Below are 22,165 nucleotides of genomic sequence, written 5' to 3' on the forward strand. Positions count from 1 at the left end.
CAGGCCTTCCGTCAGCAGCACTAATGGGTGGGTGCGAACCGCCAACCTTTAGATTAGCTGTTGTGCACAGGCCATCCACACCACCCAGGACCTTTTGCTTTCTGTTAAGTTCATTCATTTCAGATTTTTCTGGTGGCCTGTATGTATGGCTACGATTTGGATTCTCATTTGAACTGGTGGTTCCCTTAATAAATAACGAGTTAAAGTATTGGATACACGTTCTTTTTATATTCTAAGATAGTCATAATTTTTCTTAAAAATATCCTTGTATTTGTAACACTTGAAAGATCACTTCTAGTCCATTTCCTGAGACAGAGCATTAAACCACAGTTGATATTCCTTTCGTTGGACTCTCTTTCCATTATTCTGAGCCCTTGGGAGGTCCCACATATTTGGGTGTTTGTCTCTCGTTGTCACTTACTGTCCTGCTACGTGCCTAAGGAGATCAGACAGGATACGTATTCTGCAGATGATAGATGCTTGCCGGGTCGTTCAGTTACCATGACACACACCGGCAGAGGCAGGGATGTCTTTCTCCTTGGCTGACTGTATGGCTCAGGTTCAGTTCTAAGTGGGGAGAGCCTGGTAGAAAAGGCAGAACAGGATTTGACTCCTAATTCTTCTTTCTTTAGTTTTATGCCTTTGAACGGATGACTTCACGTTTCTAGGTTCAGTTGTTTCCTTTGGAAGGTGGGGATAGTATTGGCTACGTTGAACAGTATGGAGGAGGTGGCACTTTTTGGCAGCAGAGTCCTCCTCTTCTCTCTGTGCCTTTTCTCTTCCACCCTCTCCAGTCCCTTGAAAAATAATCTGTCTTTTTTATTTGTTGTTAATTGTTTGGGGGCATGTTTCATAATCTTGTTAATTTGGGCTCAGATCACCAATTGGCCTTCTTGAGTAATGACAGATGGTAACCAATCTGTTTTGAATGAGGTGGAAGGAAGTAGGGGAGGTGGGGGATCCCCAAGTGCTTTTATTTTACCGGCTGGATTTGTAAATCGAGGACCAGAACTTCCATTTAGTTGATTTTATTTTCAAGGTAAGAATTCAAGTTGAATATATCAGGACAAAGGAAGGAAGGAGGAGCTGTGCATTCCCGAGACCCAGAGAGAGCTGAGAACGGAGAGGTCTTGGCGCAATCTCTATCTCTGTATCAGCGGGCAGCGTGATACCTAAATATTTTGTCAGATTAACTTGCTAGTGTATTTTGTGCAGAGCTGGATACATTTCAGGGCTCGCAAAGATTGTGCAGGGTGCATCCATGTGGGCACCAGATGGAATTCTTTCCACTTCCAGGCTGCACACAGTATTGCTGTGATACTTACAAGTAATAAAATTAAGGTGACTGTATTAGTGTCTGGGAAATTAGCATCCAATTTAGGTCAGTGCTTTGGGTGAGGGCTACTTTTTTGTCTTCATTAAAATGATATAGCTCTTGCCAGGGGATCTTCATCACATTTTCACGTACACAGAACATCAAAGCCAAACAACTAGAGGTCACATTGGGATAAATAGTTCCATTAACTTAATAAATGATCTTTAAAAACAATTTAAAGTTGCCATTGTAACTACTCTCTACATTAACTATGACAAAATTCATAGAATATGACTGGAAGAGGGGAATAAAAAAGTTAAAATATGGGTGGAAATTATAAGAAAAGTCTACAGATGAATACACAAGTCTGTTATTTGCATATCGTTTTGCTATTGTTCATCTGTAACTGCAGATTGGAGGTAAGAGCTGGAAGTTCAATCAACATCATCATCATTTTTCTCGGAGGTTCTATGCTGTGACTTTTTATGTAATGCTCAAAATGTGATAGATTTGCATGCTGGAGAGGAAATAAATTAATCACTGTCATATTAATAATTAATAGGCTCCCTAAAACTATGGTCTAAGCTTGCCATTAATGCGCAGTTTATTGTGATGTATTTGACATCCTCTGAAACGGTTATATTCATAGGCCAGTTTCCAACTTCTTAAAGAAACTGCTTCCGTACAGTAAGAGCCCCAAGAAGCGAGTTCATTTTGAATGACTTTGCAGGCATGCATGTTTAATAAATTACTAGGTGTGAGACTGTAAAAAAATATCCCCTAATGTTTAAATTCATATACAATATAATCCATCATGACATCATGTGATTCAGTGTGATTATTTTCGTAGTGAATAATAAGGACCCTGGGCTCCACATGAATATCAATGTAGTGAAATTGTTACGTTTCAGGTAACACAAGTATGCCTTCCCATACCAATTCCCCCTCCCTCATTTTCCCAGGTTCTTTGTACAATATCAATTTCTGCTAGTTTCAGTGAAGCAAATACATTTTTCATTTGAAAATAGACAGCTTGAGTACTCGGTGGGTGGGTGGTCGTTAGTTCTCCCATGGGAGAGGACTTTTCAACTACGGCTCCTGAGTGTGATATTCAATATTAAATCAGTCATCAGAATGTACCCTGATGACTCTAAAGAGAATGGAGTACTCATTCATGAATCAATATCATATTATACTAAATATTTCCATTGCATAAGGCTGGCTTCACGTCTGGTAGCGTAGTGCCTAAGGCACTTGACTGCTAACCAGAGGGCTGGCAGTTCAAACCCACCATTCACTCCTTGGAAGGAAGGTTGGCAATCTACTTCCGTAGTGATACTGCCTCAGAAACCCAAGGAGGGGTCGCTATGAGTCGGGTCTGACTCGATGGCACATAACAACAACAACAATGGGAAATACATACTACCAATATAATCTGCTTTGAAAATTCAGTATTTTTGTATCTTCTACATTGGAATCAAGGTTAACTTGTGTTGAGAAAGAACTGAATTGTGCATATGTTTGAATTATCAGGCTCCATTTTTAACATGATGCACAATTTTTCCATTTGTCATTTTGAATTATTAAAAGATATTATGTCAGACTGTATCATTTTTTAAAATATTTAAGTGTTATATTATTCTTAGGAGCTCTGGTAGCATAGTGCCTAAGACACTTGACTGCTAACCAGAAGGCTGGCGGTTCAAACCCACCAGCCACTCCTTGGAAGGAAGGTTGGGCAATCTACTTCCATAGTGATGCTGCCTCGGCAACCCAAGGAGGAGTCGCTATGAGTCGGTGCCAACTCGACAGCACATAATAACAACAACAACATATTATTCTTAATTACAAAGCATACTGATCCTATAAAATCCCTCATGGAGCATTGGTGGTTCATTGATAGAGTCCCAGCCTTCCAGGCCAGAGACCCAAGTTGGATTTTCAGCCAGTGCACCTCTGGTGGTGTGGTGCCTAAGGTACTTGACTGCTAACTAGAAGGCTGGCAGTTCAAACCCACCAGCCACTCCTTGGAAGGAAGATTGGGCAATCTATTGCCGTAGAGGTTTACTGCCTCAGAAACCCAAGGAGAAACCCAAGGAGGGGTCACTATGAGTCGGGATCAACTAGACAGCGGTGAGTTTGGGTTTTCTTGGTTTGCACTTCACGTGCAGCTATGTCAGTGGAGGCCTTGTATGTTGTGTGATGCTGAACAAATTTCGGCGGGGCTTCCAGACTAGGACACACTAGTTAAAAAAAGTAAAAAAACGAGAAAAAAGCCTGGCAATCTATTTCCAAAAGTCAGCCCAGGAAAACCCTGTGCATCACGATGGTCCAATCTGCAACTGATGGTGGGGATGGCCCACCGCTGGCTGCATCTGGTTCCATTGTGCATGGAGTCACCGGGAGGCAGGAGCTGACTCCATGGCAGCTCACGACAATAGCGTAAAAGCCTTTGTGACACAAAATATGCTCAGTCCTTTAGAGATTTCAGAGCAAGAAAATGAGATCATTCCCGTGGCAGGAAAAGCGCAGGGACTGATGTAGTTATATTTCTCCATTTAAAACAAATCATTGTTGAATTTGGGATAGCTGCTATGACTTTACCATTTCTGTGGCTACTTTTGCCTAAACGTAAAAATCAGAGCTATCAACAAGCCTCAGGTTCACAGGGGTGGATCCTGGCAGAGACAGAACTGCACTTGAGATGTGTCTGCGTTTCTCACTTTCTAGGCATCCTAGAATCCTGTGGCCTGGCGGCGGAGCAGCGCACGTGACTTGCCTTACCCAAAGGAAGCCCTTTTTTTTTTTTAAAATTCTTCCATCTTCCCTTTGACTGTTGGAATATTCCCACCTTTCAGGTTATAAACCTGTCACTCCTTTAACCTTCTGTCCTTTCCTAAAGGGATTGGTAGCAGTGACCTTCATAGTTTCATCTTGACCAGACCTACCTAGTGATCTGTATTTCTGATTCTGGTTAGTGGCTATATTCTCAAAATGCCTGGCACTGTATCAGAGCACTGGAAGAGATATTTGATGGCAGGCAAGACCCTTGAGTAATGGTCCGTGTGTAATGCCTTCTGCACTGTTGCGAAGCACCTACCCTGTACAGTGGGCATATTTTCCTTGATATATCTCACCCATCTGGGATCTCCATGACTTGGAACTAACTTGATGGCCACTAACAACAATGTGGATGCCTATTACAACCTTAAAAGAGGTGGCTATGCAGTTGTAATATGTTTCTGTAGAAATTTAGAGCCGGTACCAGAAGATTATATATGAGCAGATCTAAATCTTTTCCCTTCTGTATTTTGTGTGTTTATGTGTGGTTTGAGGCTAAAAAGGATGGTTGAAAGAGAGAGAGAAAGGGGTCAGTACACAACCCCATCCTCTCCCACTACCTGCAATTGCCAACACTTTCATTTATTGTTCCATTATTCCACTTGGAGTTACAGTGCTTTCAGTCAAAGGCCACAGGAGCATACCTGTAGCCCAACAAGTTGGGTTTCCTGCTCACGTCAACAAGAACACACATTCTGGGGAAGCATTGATTCCACCATAAGAGGATGTTATAGATGGCTTATAGGATTTAGGGTTGCATTGCCCAATTTGGAGGAGATTTTAAGGAAGTGAATATTTGCTGTAGATTAAATGCCATCAGGAAGTAAGGGTAATTCTGTGACTGGGTAAATCTTTGAGAATCTTGTCTAGAAGAATGGAAGAGTGAAGGAGACCTAAAGATGTAATGGATAAAGAATCAGTTGCTCACTCCCACTATCTAGGAGAGGGAGAAAAATTTGGTGTTTTTGTGGTTTTCAAAGTAGTCTTGTTTTTGCATAAGATTATGAAATAGTCTTATTTTATTTGTTTGTTTATTTTTGTCTCATTTCATTACAGCCACAGAGTGACCTTGTCTGCTGTTAGAGTTTGGTGAAATTAATTATGTTCAACAGGAGACACCGAGGCCTAGCTGACAGTGCTAGGACAGTTCCTAACTGTTGTTGTTATTGTTGTCAGGGACCTTCGAGATACTTCTGACTCATAGTGACCCTCTGTACAACAGAACAAAACACTGCCTTGTCTTGCACAGTTGTTTCTATGTTTGAGACCATTGTTGCAGCCATTGTGCCAATCTATCTAATTGAGGGTCTTCCTCTTTTTCACTAACCCGCTACTCTACCAAACAGGATGTCCTTCTCCAGAGACTCGTCCCTCCTGTTAATATGTAGAAAGTATGTGAGACGAAGTCTCGCCAGCCTTGCGTCTAAGGAGCATTCTGGCTGTACTTCTCAGACAGATACATTCATTCTTCTGGCAGTCCATGGTATATTCAGTATTCAGAGCCATCAGTTCTTTTTCAGTCTTCCTTATTCGTTGTCCAGCTTTTACATATATATGAAAACCAAAAACCAAACTCACTGCCATTAAGTTGATTCCAACTCATAGCAATCCTCATTGGGTTTCTAAGGCTGTAAATCTTTACGGAAGTAGATTGCTCCATCTTCCTTCCACTGAACAGTTGGTGGGTTTGAACTGCTGACCCTCTGGTTAGCTATTATCCACTACGCCACCAGAGCTCCTCTGCATGCATATGAGGCAATGCTTTGGGTCAGGCGCACCTTTGTCCTCAAAGAAATGTCTTTGTGTTTCAACACAAAAGAGGTCTTTTGCAGCAGATTTGCCCAAAGCAATACATCATTTGATTTCTTGACTGCTGTTTCTGGGGGTGTTGATTATGGATCCAAGTAAAATGAAATCCTTGACAACTTCAATCTTTTCCCCATTTATCATGATGTTGCTTATTGGTCCGCTTGTGAGGATTTTTGTTTTCTTTATATTGAAGTGTAATCCATACTGAGGGAGCTCTGGTAGCATAGTGCCTAAGGCACTTGACTGCTAACCAGAAGGCTGGCGGTTCAAACCCACCAGCCACTCCTCGGAAGGAAGATGGAGCAATCTACTTCCATAGTGATACTGCCTCAGAAACCCAAGGAGGAGTCACTATGATTTGGGTCTGACTCGATGGTACATAACAATAACAACAACAATCCATACTGAAGGCTGTAGTCTTTTATCCTCACAGTAAGTGCTTCAAGTCATCTTCACATCCAGAAAGCAAGGTTGTGTCATGTGCATATCATAGGTTTTAAGTCCTGATGCCACATTCTTCTTCATATAGTTCATCTTTTTGGATCATTTCCTCAGCATCCATACTGAATAAATATGGTGAGCGGATACAACCTTGATGCACACCTTTCTTGATTTTAAACCACACAGTATCCTTTTGTTCTGTTTGATCAACTGCCTCGTGGTCTCTGTACAGGTTCCTTGTGAACGCTGTTAAGTGTTCTGGAATTTCCATTTTTCCCAATGTCATCAATAATTTGTTATGATCCACATAGCTGAATGCCCTTACATAGTCAATAAAACACAGGAAACCATATTTCTGGTATTCTTTGCTTTCAGTCAAGATCCATCTGACACCAACAATGTCCTTTTCTGAATCCACCTTGAATTTCTGGCAGTTCCCTTTCGATATACTGCTGTAACCATTTTTAATTAATTTCAGCAAAATTTTATTTGCATGTGATGTTAATGATATTGTTTGCTAATTTCTGCATTCTGTTGGATCGCTTTTCTTTGGAATGGGCACTAATATGGATCTCTTCCAGTTGGCTGGCCAGGACACTATCTCCCAAGTTTCTTGGTATAGGAGAGTGAATACTTACCACATTGCATCTGTATGTTGAAACATCTCAATTGATAGTCCATCAGTTCCTGGAGACTTGTTTTTGACCAATGCCTTCCATGTACTTTGGCCCTCTTCCTTAAATATCATCTGTTGTTGATCATATGCTACCTCCTGAATTGGTTGAATGTCAACAGTTCTCTTTGATAAAGTGACACTGTGTTTTCCTTCTGTCTTCTTTTGATCCTTCCTGTGTTTTTCGTTATTTTGGCCACAGAATCTTTTCTATTGCAACTTGAGGCTTGGTTTTTTTCCTTCAGTTCTCTCAGCTTGGTAAATGTCAAGCAGGTTCTTCCCTTTTGGTTTTCCAACTCCATGTCTTTGCACATTTCACTGTAATGTTTTACTTTGTCTTCTTGAGCTGTCCTTTGAATTCTTCTGTTCATTTTTATTTTATCATTTCTTCCCTTCACTTTAGCTACTCTCTGTTTAAGAGTAAGTTTCAGAATCTTCTCTGACATCCATTTTGGTCTTTGCTTTCTTTCTAATAATCTTCTGCTCTGTTCATATTTGGTATCATCCCACAACTCGTCTGGTCTTCTGTCATTAGTGCTGAATGTGTCAGATCTGTTCTTGAAATTGTCTCTAAATGCAAGTGGGATATACTTCTGATCAATCATGATGTCTTTCCTCTGGGACTCTTCCCTCCTGATAACGTGTCCAAAGTACAAGAGATGGACTCTCGCCGTCTTTGCTTCTAAGGAGCATTCTGGCCATGATGCTTGGTAAAGGGCCAGCAAAACAGAAGAAGATCCTGAAGAAGATGGATTGACAAAGGAGTTGCAACAACAGGATCAAACACAGCAATGGTTCTGAGGATTGCATGGGGCCAGGCAGTTTTTTGTTCTGTTGTACATAGGGTCACTTTGAGTCAGAACTGACTCAAATTCACCTCAACAACAACATAGTCAAGGTCATACTTGGGCTCTCGTGGACTTATTTTAATTTGTCTCAACTTCAACTTCAACTAGCAAATGAGCAATTGGTGGTCTATTCCACAGTCAGCCCCTGGCCTTGCTCTGACTGATGATACTGAGCTTTCCACAGATACAGTCTGTTTGATTCCTGTACATTCCATCACATGAGGTCCACATGTGTAGCCTTTATGCTGTTGAGAAAGGTCTTTGGAATGAATAAGTGACTGTTCTTGCGCAGTTCGGTCGTTGGATCTCCTGCGTCGTTCCTGTCACCAAGGCCGTGTTTTCCAACTGCTGATGCTTCTTCTTTGTTTCCAGCTTTCACATTCCAGTCAGCAGTAATGATTAATGCATCTTGATTGTATGTTTGATTAATTCCAGACTGCAGAAGTTGGTAGAAATCTTCAGTTTAGTCATCTTTGATATGAGTGGTTGGTACTTTTCTCTTTTCCAAAGTTAAATTTTTAACGTAAGAAAAAGAACTTAGCAACCACCTCTCCTGTAGGGAGAGAAGATGTGGTTTTGAAGTCAGATTCAAGTTTCTGTTCTTGCTCTGCCACTCACCAGCCAGATAGGACCTTACCTTGGGTTAACTTGTTCAGCTTACATCAGCCTCCTCTTCTTCATATTTAAAATAAGAATAATAGAGGAGAATGGTCATTATGGTGAAGCTTAAATGAAAGCAAACATGTAAAGCACACAGTACCTCTTTTGCTTAAGAGCGTAAAAAAAAAAAACCTTCATTATCATTGTTATTATTGATATCAGACCAACAACATACCTCCTCCTTTAGACTCAAAAGTTCTGAACTGGCGGGTAGCCAACTAGAATTGGCATTTAGTTAACAATATCAAGAACAATATATAAGTTCTATGTAATTTCTACTATTCCTCCTTCTTCCCTTCTTTCATAGTAATGTTGCCTTTGAATGGGGTTTGCTTCTCTCAGACTTCAAAGTGGGAAGGAATTGTATAGTTACAAAAAAAAAAAAAAAGAATCTGATTAATAACTTATGGCTTTCATTATGTAGAGTTTTTTGAAATGAATTACATGTATTATTTATTATTTAATTTGGGTAATAAATCCCATTGGCAGGTGGTAAGTCTCCTCATTATAGACAAATGACATCTATTAAAAATGGGAGTTGAGAACACAAACATGGCACACCATCATAGCTGGCGAGCTGATTGCATTTCACTTTGTGAAATTAAAGAGCAGGCTGTCCTAGCATTCTTTTTTTTTTTTTTTTTTTCCCCTTTAAGTCTTAATCTAACTTGGCTTCCATACTGACTGTTTTATTCCAAAAGCTCCCCAAGCCTTTGCCTTAATCCTTCTGCAGTTGCCTAGAGGAGTGCTACTCACAGTGGGGTTCCTGGACTAGGCTGGTTCAGTGGGATATTTGCTGCTAAGCGGTGAGAAGACAACTGTGGAAACTGAGAAGAGTTCTTAGTCACTGTTACAGCACCAAGACGTTCCATGGCATCTAAGCACGTGGTCAATAGGTCTATATTTTATGTAACTTTCTGTTCGATTTCCCTAGTCATTCATTTTTATCATATATTACCAAACATCAATCTCTAATAGATTAGAAATAAAATGTCCATCATCACACGTGGCTCTGGAAACACTGTACTAGAGCAATGGAAAGCCCAAGATGCAATACCAGACGGGAAGCCATGTATTATGACTCATCAAAGCTTTGAGAAGAGACGGTGGAAGACATGACAAGTGGGGAAGGAGAATGGGAGGATGTCTCTGTACATTTGACACAGAGCTGTGCACACGGATGTTTTAGTAGATGTATCCTCTTAAAGAAAGCAGTGGATGACAAATCTGGGACATGTGATTTCTTTCAGTGCCCGCACATGCTGTCAGGGATTACATAACTTCTGTCAGTTGTTTAAAATAGACAGCCCTTAGAAAATGCGTCTAAAAGCATCTAACCGACATCCTTCGTATTTCAGTTGTCCTGTCTTTCCCTTTCTCTTTGACAAACCAAGCCAGAGTTGGGTCTTTGAAGATCTTTTATTTATTTACTTATTTTTGCATCATGATGGGATGTAAAAGTGCGTTTCATTCTCCAGGCTAGAACCTGTGTTTGAGCCAACACACCCGGGTAAAGAAATGTAATCGCCCCAGGGAGGAGCTGCACAGCATTTTCTGTCTGAAAGTTTGCGGTAGACTTGTGTAGTCAATACCTGGGGAAAAGAAACCAAACCAAACCCAACTCACTGCCCTGGAGTCGGATCCGACTCGTAGCCACCCCTCCTAGGGTTACCGAGGCGGTATCACTACGGAAGCAGATTGTCCCATCGTCTTTCCGAGGAATGGCTGGTGGGTTTGAACCGCTAGCCTTCTGGTTAGCAGTCAAGTGCCTTAGGCACTACGCCACAGGAAATGGCATACAATATCAGAAAAGAAGCCTGTGACCTTTAGGTTTATTAGGGCTTACATTTTTGTTTACTGATTTGATCTGTAGATTTATACAGCACTGATTATTCAGTGAATGCTGACCTGACTGGTAAATCCACAAGGAGGTGCTTATGCTTAAATTCTGCAATGTGATTGGTCAGTGCTCAGGAACAGAGACCCTCGTAGACTGCATGCCCCTCTAGAGACATATCCATGACATTCTGCCTCGTGGATTTATGACTCTGGAACTGCGTCAGGAGCCATGAGACATGGTTTTTAGAAACAGTAAGAATACCTTGATTTTTAAATCACAGCAATGAAATCTGATTTGTGGCATATGACATACATTTCTTTATATTTAACAAGCTTAGAAAATACAGAAAAAAATGAATAAAGACAACCAAAATTCTGTTGTACAAAAATTACTATTTATATATAAGGGTAGTTGCGTTTAGTCTTTTCTTGTTTTATACAAAAATTAGTAATATAATTAGGATTAAATCGATATGGTTTGACACACTACTTTTCCTTCTAACTTTGCATTATTATAGGCCCTGACTTATAGGGGGGCTCTGTTCTGAGATTCTGTCTTAAGTCAGTTCTGACATAAGTCAAATGCTTTTATTCATTTATTTATTTTTAGGTTTTTGTTATCATTGCCCTTCATTATCAGTATCTTTGTAAATCCAATCTTTATTTGTCTTTGGGGGTTGGCATGAGTATGATACCATCAGCAAATGCTACGCATGTTGGAGTACACATAACATTGTAATGTGTGTAGTACATATTATTAATGATAAGCTGTACAGAAAACAAATAAATGGACTGCGGTGAATTGCTTGATGTGGCTCTTCTAGACACTGTCCTCCATTCTGTGATGTATTGTAAATCCTATTATCCATGCCTGTTTGGGGTGGTGTGGTAGTTAAGGTCGGGTGTCAACTTGGCTGGGCAGCTGGTAGTAGTCATTCCCTATAATGACTGGCAGTCGACTCTGTGGTTGGATTTGCCTTGAGCTGCTGATTGTTAAAGCCATCCACTTGGGTTATTTCTGTTGGAGCAACACAGGTGGAATGTATCTTGAGTCCTGCCTTGCTGGAGGGTATAATTTCAGTCACCACCCTTAGCTTCCCTGAGGGTGTACCTACGAATCTGCTGGGAAGGTTCACCCTCCTCTTTCTCTGGTTCTGTGTTTTGGCTCATCCTCACCTCACCCCTGGATTTGGGACAGCAGCTGTCATCTGATCTGCTAATCGAGGTTCATTAAACCCCGAGAATTGGGAGGATCCTCTAGACCCACTCACGGACCCGGGACTCGCCAGCCTGCCAGCCTCCACCACTACTGTGTGAGACGAACCCTTGGGTGTCTGTGAGTTCTGTGAGCGTTACAGGAAACACAGAACCCTAAGACAGGGGAGATCACTGGGAGGAGGAGGAGGAGTTAATGTCTGAAATGTGGCATGGCACGGTAGTTTGGACATTTGGGCCATCTTTAATCTTCACCTCATGGGGAGCGGCCTCGTGTTGATCTTTCTGAGAGAAATTGTTCAAGCAAGGCGGTCGCAGCAGCAGCAACAAGTTGGTTCATCGTAAGTCAAATATGTCAGAAGTCCAAGACTACTTGAGAACTTTCCATTTTCAGTCACATTTTTGTTATGACTGACTCGATAAAGTTTACCAAACATCCTGCTAGACTGTCGTCTGGGCTGACTCACAGAAGTGCGAACAAGCACATGAAGCCTTCCCCTTCCCAAGCCCGCTCCCCTTCCCAAGCCCCTTCTTCTAAAAGTTAAATTACACAGAAGGGAGCTGAAAGTCAGCCTGTGGGGTTTACGTTAACGTCCTTGTTTTTGTTGTTAGATGCCTTGGAAGTTGGTTCAGACCCCTGAGGACCCTGTGTACATCAGAACAAAACACTGCCTTGTTCTGCACCATCCTCACAGTCGTTGCTATGACATTCACTTTACCTAAAGTAATTTGTCCTTTGTCCTGGGTCCCTGTGAGATAACTCCCAAACCAAACCCAACCAAACCCAACTCACTGTCATCGAGTTGATTCCAACTCATAGCAACCCTATTGGACAGAGCAGAATTGCTCCATAGGGTTTACAAGGCTGCAAATCTTTACAGAAGCAGACTGCCTCATCTTTACCCCATGAACGGCTCGTGGGTTCAAACTGCTGACCTTTTAATTGGCAGCCAAATACTTTAACCACTGCACACCTATACATTAGGTCCTTGCAGTGACTCTAAATCCTTGAAATTGACTGAGTAAATGAGGGAACTTTTTTGTGTGTAAGCTTCCAGATCATTTCTGAAAGTGTACGCTAGTGAGGTGACTCAGGTGGGGTCTGGCCAGGCCAGAAAGCCCACCTTGTGATATCACCTGACCTCAGGGGAAATGGGTTGATTAAATCAATCATGTCTACATAGTGAGGCCCCAGTAAAGACTCTGGATGGGGAGGCGCCATGGGCTTGCTGGTTGGTAAAAGACATCAGTGCATGTGGGAGGGTAGTGTGTCCCTTTTTGGGACTTGAAAGCCCCACGTTGGGGATCCTTGCAGATCTTGTCCTATACATCTCCTCATTTGTATCCTTTTCCCTATAATAAAATTGTAATCATAAGTATAGCACCTTCTATGAGTTCAGTGCATAGTTCTAATGAATTATTGAACCCAAGGAAGTAGTGGGAACCAGCTGGTCAGAAGTGAGGGGGACTGGCGACCTCTGAGTTTAGCCCAGCATTTGTGGCTAGCACATCAGAAGTGGGGGAACTTGGGGAGGGGCCGTTGTGACTGGCGTCCTGATGGGGTAGTGGGAAGACCATGAATTTGTACCTAGGAAGTCGCAAGTGCCTTGGGGCCCCCCAGGGTTGCAGCAGACGTCTGAGGTCTTGGGTGGACTTGGCAGTTGGGAGGACTGTGTCCCTTGCCTTGTGAGGGCTGCCCTAGCTCCAGTGCTTGCTTTGCGTCAGAGAAAGAAGTGCTGCATCGGCAGCCAATGTCAGAGAATTGCGGATTCGACATTTTTCCACCCAGAGTCCTAGGAAAGGAAGAGAGTGATGCATTTTCCACATAGGGGATGTTCATTTCCTTCTCGTCTCCCTTTCCTGTCTTCCTGTTTTCTTTTTCTTCGCAGATGTATACGCTGTACTTGATTGAGCGGTGTGTGTGTTGTTTTTAACCACCTCCTTACCACGGTCACCATTCACAGCTCTCTCTTCTATTCCATCTCCCCCAGGTGCTGGATTAAATGATGGGCAGTGGCATTCCGTCACCTTATCTGCTCGAAGGAATCACCTGAGTGTGACAGTGGACGGCCAAGGGGCCTCGGCTGCCCCTTCCCTGGGGCCCGAGCAGGTTTACTCGGGGGACACCTATTACTTTGGAGGTAAGGGAAGCTGGCAGACCACATGGGCAGTTGACCCTTGCCTGCATTTCCTACCCCTGTGTTCTGGGGAAGTCATCAGGATTTCACCAATATCACTGTTGTTGTGGGATGCTGTCAAATTGCTATTCGTAGTGACCCTGTAGGACAGTGTAGGGGTTCCTAGGCTGTAATCTTCACAGGAGCTGTAATCATTATGGAAGTGGGTTTGAACCATGAACCTTTCTGCTAGTAGCCAAGTGTTTAACCATTGCACCCCCAGGCCTCCACCAAGGATAACACTAAAGAATGATTTCTTGCTTTCTTTGAGTGAATCAGGATAACAAATTACAACTTGAAATGCATGTCTACTAGGCAGACTTAGGTTTGTGATTTCTCTAAGATCGATTTTAAGTAGGTTACCCTCTTCACTTTTTACTTTGAAACCTTGTTAGGTTTCCCTCATGGTAGATGGTTTTTCCCTGATTTTATTGCAGTAGTTTCCTGAGCATTCCTTGTTTGCTTTCCCACTGCCCAATATAGAAGGACAGTATTATGCCCATGGAGGAGTAATTCGACTTAATTAGCTGTAATTAACCTCTTCCCGTTGCTACTACGTAATAATGCACGGATGCATTTAATAAAAGCAGGCCATCGGCAGTCAGCACCAGGCCATCTCCCTTAAAGAATAAGAACAAATGCAACCTGCCCAGTGGATGTTTCATTGAATGGAGAGCCTGGAAAAGGAATCCTTGGAAATGGAATGAACCTTTATCACCAGAAAATTAAAAGAAAATGTTCTTTGCCTTTAGGAATGCAAAGCCATAAAACTGTCAGGAGTAAGACTTATTTCTAATCGTGGCTTGAGTTGTTTCTTATTTATCATTTCTGGTGGTGGTGGTCTTGTTTTGCATTTTACTGGCTGCTTCTGTCTAGAATCACTTTTGAATTTGGTAGAAGTGGCCCAGGCTTTATTACTCACCAGGATCATCCAAATTCCTTTCTGGAAATGGACACACGGTGAATCAGTTCATGTCATCTTTACAGCACACAAGCAAACCGACAAAGAGCCCTATTTACACCCTTACTGTGCAAGGAGGCGTGGTGCCAATAATCTTAAGATACACAATTGCTTCCTTTCCTGAGATTTGCTCATTTCTGAAGCCGATTGTTTATAAAACTTTTCAGAATATATTATTGCTTTTATGGCCGCTCATAAGAACATGTTCTTTTAATAAATAGTCATATTTAAAAAACAGTTTAACCCGGAGGTTGTACTTCAAAGGAAAACAATTTAAAAGCACTAAAAGCGACTTTTAAAAGAAGGCACATTGTTAAATGATGCAAAATGAAAGATGGGATAAAAGTGTTTGTAAATCATGAAAATAGAATCATCGTTCCTCAAGTGCTTTGCCACCCCAGTGCTGATCTCTCAGTCCCAGCCATTCCGTGTAGAAAATGTGCTCTAGTGATTGTTTTTATTCGTACTGTAATATTATTTTAGGATGAAATATCCCACATATGCACACTGTAATTTCACTTGTTGTTATTATGAAACCTATGACTTACTCATTTTTGTATTGAAATAAACTTTTTAAATTTTAGAATAGTTGCAGACTAACAGAAAAATCACAAAGATCACAGGACAGCAAGTTCCCATACTCCTCACACCCAGTCTCCTCTATTGTTAACATCATTTTATGTACATTATAAATATGTTATTTATATGTATCAGAATATTGTATATATTATATATAATGATATATATATATAAATATATAAAATATTAATAGTTAATCCTTGTACAATCCAAGCTACTTTTCTACCTGGGAATTTCCATTATTATTAAATGTTTTAACAGAGAACATTTTCCCTAATGCTTTGTTTTCCTAACAAAATTCATTTATACAGCAAGTAAAAGCTAGCATTTATTCTTAAAACTACTATTGGGCACACTGAAATATTATAGCTTCAACTCAATGGAGACTTAAGAAAAAGTGATCAGAGTTTTCTGAGTATCATTTTATTGTTTGTGATAGAACATACATTCCGAGTGCTGACAATCTTCTGTGACCGTTACTGTAATCTTGGGGTGGTAAGTTCCCTAAGTGTATAGAAACACTTTGAACATCTGTATTATTTTTATATATCGTTATACACATGTGTTATAATATAATATACATATATATAAAGTATATAAAGAGGCATTTTCAAGAATACTAGTGGTTGTTTTCAAGCACCGAAAAAACAACCAAACCCACTGCCATCGGTTCGATTCCAACTCATAGCGCCCCTTTTGGGCTTCCAAGGTGGTAAATCTTCATGAAAGTAGATTGCCCAGTCTTCCTTCTGCGGGATGACTGGTGGGTTTGAACCACCAACCTTCTGGTTAGCAGTCAAATGCCTTAGGCACTGTCCCACCAGAACTCCTCATATGTTGTTGTTGTTATGTGCTGTCGAGTCACACCCAACTCATAGAGACCCCTCCTTGGGTTTCCAAGGCAGTATATAACAGGTCACTATGAGTTGGAAATGGCTGGATGGCAGTGATTTGTTTGTTTGTTTTTAATGTATATATAGAGAGATTTTCAGGAATACTGAGGGTTGTTTTTAAGCACTGGAATGGGGAAGAGAAAAAAAAAAACAAACACTGCTATCAAGTTGATTCCAACTGATGGCAACTCCCACTGGGTTTCCTAAGTGGCAAATCTTCGCAGAAGTAGATTGAACACTCTTCTTTCTGCGGAGTGGCTGGTGGGTTTGAACTGCCAACCTTTCAGTTAGCAATCAAATGCCTTAGACACTGTGCCACCAGAGCTCCTTTCTTCAAGCATACGTGATGCATATGCCCAGGTGTTAAGAAAGAGACAACCCCTGAAATCCCATTTGGCACTCAAGGATTGTATCCCTTGATCTCTCCAAGCGAACATTATCGTGAATTTTGGGTTTAACCTTCCTTTCATGTTCCTGATACTTTGCCATCTGCAGAATTCAGGAATCACTTCTGACACCAGTGGCAGATTCAGAGGTCCCTGAGGTCACCATTAGGTTTGAAGATTCTCTAGAAGGACCCATAGAACTCAGCAAAGCTGTTAGATTCATTGAAACTCACCGGGTTTCTTACACTAAAAGGGCACAGATGAGAGTCAGCACATAGGGTGGGGTCCTGGAAGTACCATGTGTGGTGCTGCCAGCTCTGCTCTCCCAAGGGGGAGCCCTGTGGAGAGCAGCCGTTTCTCCTAACAGTGATAGGTGTGACAGTCTTACCAACCAGGGACACTTACCCAAGCCTTGATGTCTGGAGTCCAGGGGCTCACTTCTGTAGACACACTTGACCACCTGGTGGCTGACTCTCTCTCCAGGCAAGATTAATTTCTTTCTGCAAAACTCCCCTTTTAGAACTTTGTGCTGCTAAATATCACTGTGCAGCACAGGCTGGGGACACTGGACTGTGTGCAGACTTCTTCCCCAACCCCCCCCAACACAATCCATGCGGTAACTGGCTACACACCACAGAGCAATCTCACCCCAGCATCTCACGCCTGGTGCAGTGACATGCAGTGATAAGTTATCTGTCATCCTCAGAGCACTTAACTTGCTGACTGCCTCTAGTGATTGATCCGTCCATTAATTCCACATTAAGTATTCTCTGCTAATCTTCATATTTTAGAACTTTCAAACAGGTTCAGTGCTGAACTCCTCTGCTGTTGCGTTCTCTTCACTGTGAATACTTCTATTCATAGACTAATGAGACTGTGAGTTGAATCCTCCTTTGTTCTTAGAACCTCTTGTTTATCATAACTAGGAATATGAAGCCTCATGATGTCAAAGTGTGCTTTTGGTAAAGTTCTGTGACCTTTCCCTGGGCCTAAGGTTTGCTTTGCTTGCTTCCCAGCGAGCAGATTGCACAATTTATTTTATTCTGCAATAGTAGGAGATGTGTCAGAAAGCAGCTTCTGGAGAAAGGGAGATTAGCGGAGCTGTTTATATTCCTGGCATATTATAGTTGTCCCTAAATATTAATGAACTATTGTCCTTCACTCCTTATCCTAGCATTCTTAATTGGCTAATAAGTCATCTAGAAACCACCCCAAGTACAGTAACTGTCACAGAAGATTGTAAGCATTTGGAATGTATGTACTACCACATACAATAAAATGATACTCAGAAAACTCTGATCACTTTTTCTTAATATATTAAAATCGAAACTCCAAAGTATCCATCGAGTTGAAGCTGTAATATTTCAGCGTGCCTGATAGTAGTTTAAGTATGAGTGCTAGCCTTTACTTGCCATATAAATGGATTTTGTTAGGAAAACAAAGCATTAGGGAAAATGTCCTCTGTTAAAACATTTAATTATAATGGAAATTCCCAGGTAGAAAAGTAGCTTGGATTGTACAGGGATTAAGAAGTTGCTGATTCATTTCTTATTCTTTGAAATTATAATAGTGGTTGGCAACTGTAACAGCAAAGAAAGATTAATGTACGTGTTTGTACTCCATAAAATTATTTATTTCTCTTGGATAGAGAAACACTTTGAACATCATTAAATGCCAGGCAAAAACAGTTAATATCATATTTTTTTTATTATTTAAATAATTAGAAGTCTTAAATAAATGCTAGGGAAAAAATCAATATAAGTGGAACATCCTTTTATGAGGCCAATAATAAATAAAATTAACCAGTAGAGTGTTTTCATTGTGAAAATATTATGATTTATTAAAATGCATGGATATGTGCCTCTTAGGTATATGAAAATAAAATACTTCATTAAATAGTTGGTAATTTTATTCCAAGTCAATGTAACTTCTTTTCCAATTGTGTTGTTGTTGTTGTGTGCCCTTGAGTCAGCCCCAACTCATAGCGATCCCTCCTTGGGTTGCTGAGGCAGTATCACTATGGAAGTAGATTGCCCAGTCTTCCTTCCAAGGAGTGGCTGATGGGTTTGAACCACCAGCCTTTTGGTTAGCAGTTAAGTGCCTTAGGCACTATGCTACCAGAGCTCCTAATAGTTGGCTTTAAACACAAAAGTATTTTGCCATTATTAATTTATCTTTTCTTAACTACAGTGCACGTTTTCATCCTTTCTGCACCTCACTTTGCAGGCCATCAGACGAAGTGCCTGTGTTTATGTTATATGTAATTTAATAATACTGGCTACCCTATTTTGACTGTTAAGATTCTGGAGCTTATATATATATATATATATATATATATATGAAACTTTTAGCTCAAGCTAGTATCCTTGTACATAGTTATTATAACAGTTGTGACTTCCTGTGGATCTTATGAGACTAAAGAAGAAAATATTTTTGTATGAATTGCAAATTGTAATTTAAATCGAACTGATGATAACTGCCATGGCTCTGTCCCCATCCCCTTAAGATAGACAATGATCAAATGGCTATTTCTTCTTCTTTTTAAAACATCATGTGATAGGAGCTCTGGTGGCGTAGTGCCTAAGACACTTGACTGCTAACCAGAAGGTTGGCAGTTCAAACCTACCAGCCACTCCTGAGAAAGAAAACTAGGCAATCTCCTGCCATAAAGATTTACTACCTTGGAAACCCAAAAGGGGTCGCTGTGAGTCAGAATGAAACATCGCATTATACTGAAGCCTAAATCACGAGGATATGTGCAGGCGTTATTTTGTTTTGTTTTGTTTTGTTTTGTTTTGATCAGGTTGTCCTGACAGCAGCTCTGGGTCCAGATGTCAAGGCTCTCTGGATGGATTTCAGGGATGCATGAAGCTCATTGCCATTAGCGGCGAAGTCATAGACTTGATTTCTGTTCAGCAGGGGGCCCTTGGGAACTTCAGTGACCTTCAGATAGACTCCTGTGGTATCACAGACAGGTAAGGACAGTCTCACTTCTTTAGTCTGACCTGACTGTTTTCAGCCTTTTCACAGCAGATTCAATACACATGTGCACACACGTTATTGAACCCAGCAGAGAATTGGAGAATGCCATGGAGAAGGAAGGAGCTCTGGTGCCGTAGTGCCTAAGGCACTTGACTACTAACCAGAAGGCTGGTGGTTCAAACCCACCAGCCACTCGGAGGAAGGAAGGTTGGGCAATCTACTTCCAGAGTGATACTGCCTCAGAAACCCAAGGAGGGGTTGCTATGAGTCAGGTCCGACTCGATGGCAACAACAACAACATGTGAGAACAAGGTTCCAGAATTGGTAAAAGGTTGGAGAGGGGGGTCATATCTGACCTCCACGTCATAGGAATCAGTCTTGGGCTGCTCCTGTTTATAATCAGTCTTTTTCCTTCCCCTTGTAAAATTAAATGAGGAGGTCAGATGCTGCCATACCACCGTTTTTACAGTGGCTATACGTGTTGCAAAAATACATAATTGATTAAGATACCTCAATAGATCAAGATACCCTGACAGTAAAATTATTATTGAATGCCAGTAAATCAGAGATCTCTATGGTTGGTTAGCAGGCTGGCTTTTGCTACCCTGACAGTTGTATAATATTTTCAGATGCAAGGGAACTTCACTGGTTGCTAGTCTCCTAATAGGTCTACTACCCAGCATCATTTCTCTGCAAGGAAAACAGAAAAATAGCTACTCTTCTTGAAGAGTTTGGGTGTAGTGTTGGTGACAGCCTGAGGATGATCAAACAGATTCAGTAGATCACCAGTACAGCCCAAAACAGTGCAAGCTTTGGGACTTAATTGTAGAGGACAGCAACTTTGAAAATAATAATTAATTATTTAAAAATAGTTTTTAGGTGTGGGCAACAGTAGCCATATTTTCTTGACAGTCATACTTTAATGCTAAGGTTGTTCATTTTACATATTGCAATAAAGAAAATGTCATGACCATTCCAGATCTGTAAAATAATAATAATTTTTAGACAGTGTAACAAATCTCATGTTTACTGTAGTAGGCAGTCTCTCACTGTATATATATATTCTGAATACATATATACATTTTGAGTTGTAAAAGGAACTTCTTATTTGTATGAAACATTTTATCAATATATGTACTCCCGTATTTATATCTGGTAGATCACGTAGTAAAGTGATTGATCCAAGTTTGAACAATAATTGACATTCAGTGTTAAATCTAAAAATAATTGTGATACAGTCCTATTAGTAACACATTGGAAGAACATAATATTTTCTATAGAAATACTCGTAGGAACTTCATTTCTTTAACACAATTTGCAGAGAAAACAATTCTTTCTATAATGAAAGATAATACATAAAGCGAGAATTTAGACAATAAAACTCAGTTGGGTTGGTTTGGGGATTAAATAACTTGCTGTGTCAGACCCTGGGACCTGTCCATAGTTGCAGCCCCATCTGGCTCTGGATATTTAAGCTGGATTCTGGGGAGGGCTTGTAGTGAGGTTTGCTGAGTCTGTTCTCTGCAGGTGAGGTGACTCCCACAGGTACCAACCGTCGGGCTGGTGGGGAGGTTCAGTGGTCCACACAGTGAGCTGTGGTGCCTGGTCGCTGTCTCAGCAGGGAGTGTTTGGAGGCAAGTAGATGCATCTCACTTCTGAGTTTGTTCTGAAGCTTCGGCTTTACACAGGAAACCATGTTGCCTGCTCTCTGCCCATACACACTTTTAGTAAAATTTCATGAAAGCGCAGTTGGAGAATGCATCATTTCAGTGTCACACCTTTAAAAGGCTTTTCAGACGTATGATGAATTTGAATAAAACCCACCATTCAGTCTTTGACCTTTTAATTCAAACATGTGCAAAGTCAAGTCTGACTTACACAAATTAAAGGGGATGGAGTCAGTGAGACTTTTGGGAAATGCGGAACAAATAGAAACAGCATGGATACAGCAAAGAGGAAAGATTTGCCCTTTGGAATTTTGGGAAAATAAGTATGATCTGCCTCGTTTTCAACTATGGTTTGGCAGCCTGTTCAAAATAACTGTTCTTTTGACTGGCTGATTACCAATTGGGATTCTTATTGTTTGGATTTTTTAATCTCTCTTTGCCTGGTAGACACCATGAATTTGAAATGTTTAAAAACTTCAATAAATCACGATATATTATTTGAATAGATTACTGAGAATCTGTAAAAATGCTAAAAATACATTGATTTTATTGGCATGAAAAGATTCCTATTATTATTATTAGAATCCCTAAAAAGCAGGTTGTAAAATATCATGCACTTTATGCTTAAATTTATGAAAATTTCTATATGGACGCACATACATTCTGTAGACATGTTTATGGTGGTAATGTCTGTATAACCAAAAAAAACAAACTCACTGCCATCAAATCAGATCCAACTCATGGCGACCCCTCTGTGGGTTTCTGAGGCAGTATCACTTCGGAAGTAGATTGCCCAACCTTCCTTCCGAGGAGTGGCTGGTGGGTTTGAACCGCCAGCCTTCTGGTTAGCAGTCAAGTGCCTTAGGCAGTGCACAAGCA

The 22,165-nt window shown here is 40.9% G+C and overlaps 1 protein-coding gene across 1 annotated transcript in view; it reads left to right on the forward strand.

Annotated features, from left to right (window-relative positions):
- The window catches only part of CNTNAP4 (contactin associated protein family member 4), a 330,923-nt gene that overhangs the window by 216,983 nt on the left and 91,775 nt on the right, over positions 1-22,165 (forward strand). Inside the window, exons 9-10 of the mRNA XM_007939189.2 lie at positions 13,633-13,782; positions 19,441-19,612. Of these exons, the coding sequence (XP_007937380.2) occupies positions 13,633-13,782; positions 19,441-19,612 (322 nt within the window). The remainder of the gene's footprint in view (positions 1-13,632; positions 13,783-19,440; positions 19,613-22,165) is intronic.

Source organism: Orycteropus afer, unplaced genomic scaffold, assembly GCF_000298275.1.
Source record: "Orycteropus afer afer isolate SDZICR_OR568_19922 unplaced genomic scaffold, OryAfe1.0 scaffold00057, whole genome shotgun sequence".
NCBI classification, from domain to species: domain Eukaryota; kingdom Metazoa; phylum Chordata; class Mammalia; order Tubulidentata; family Orycteropodidae; genus Orycteropus; species Orycteropus afer.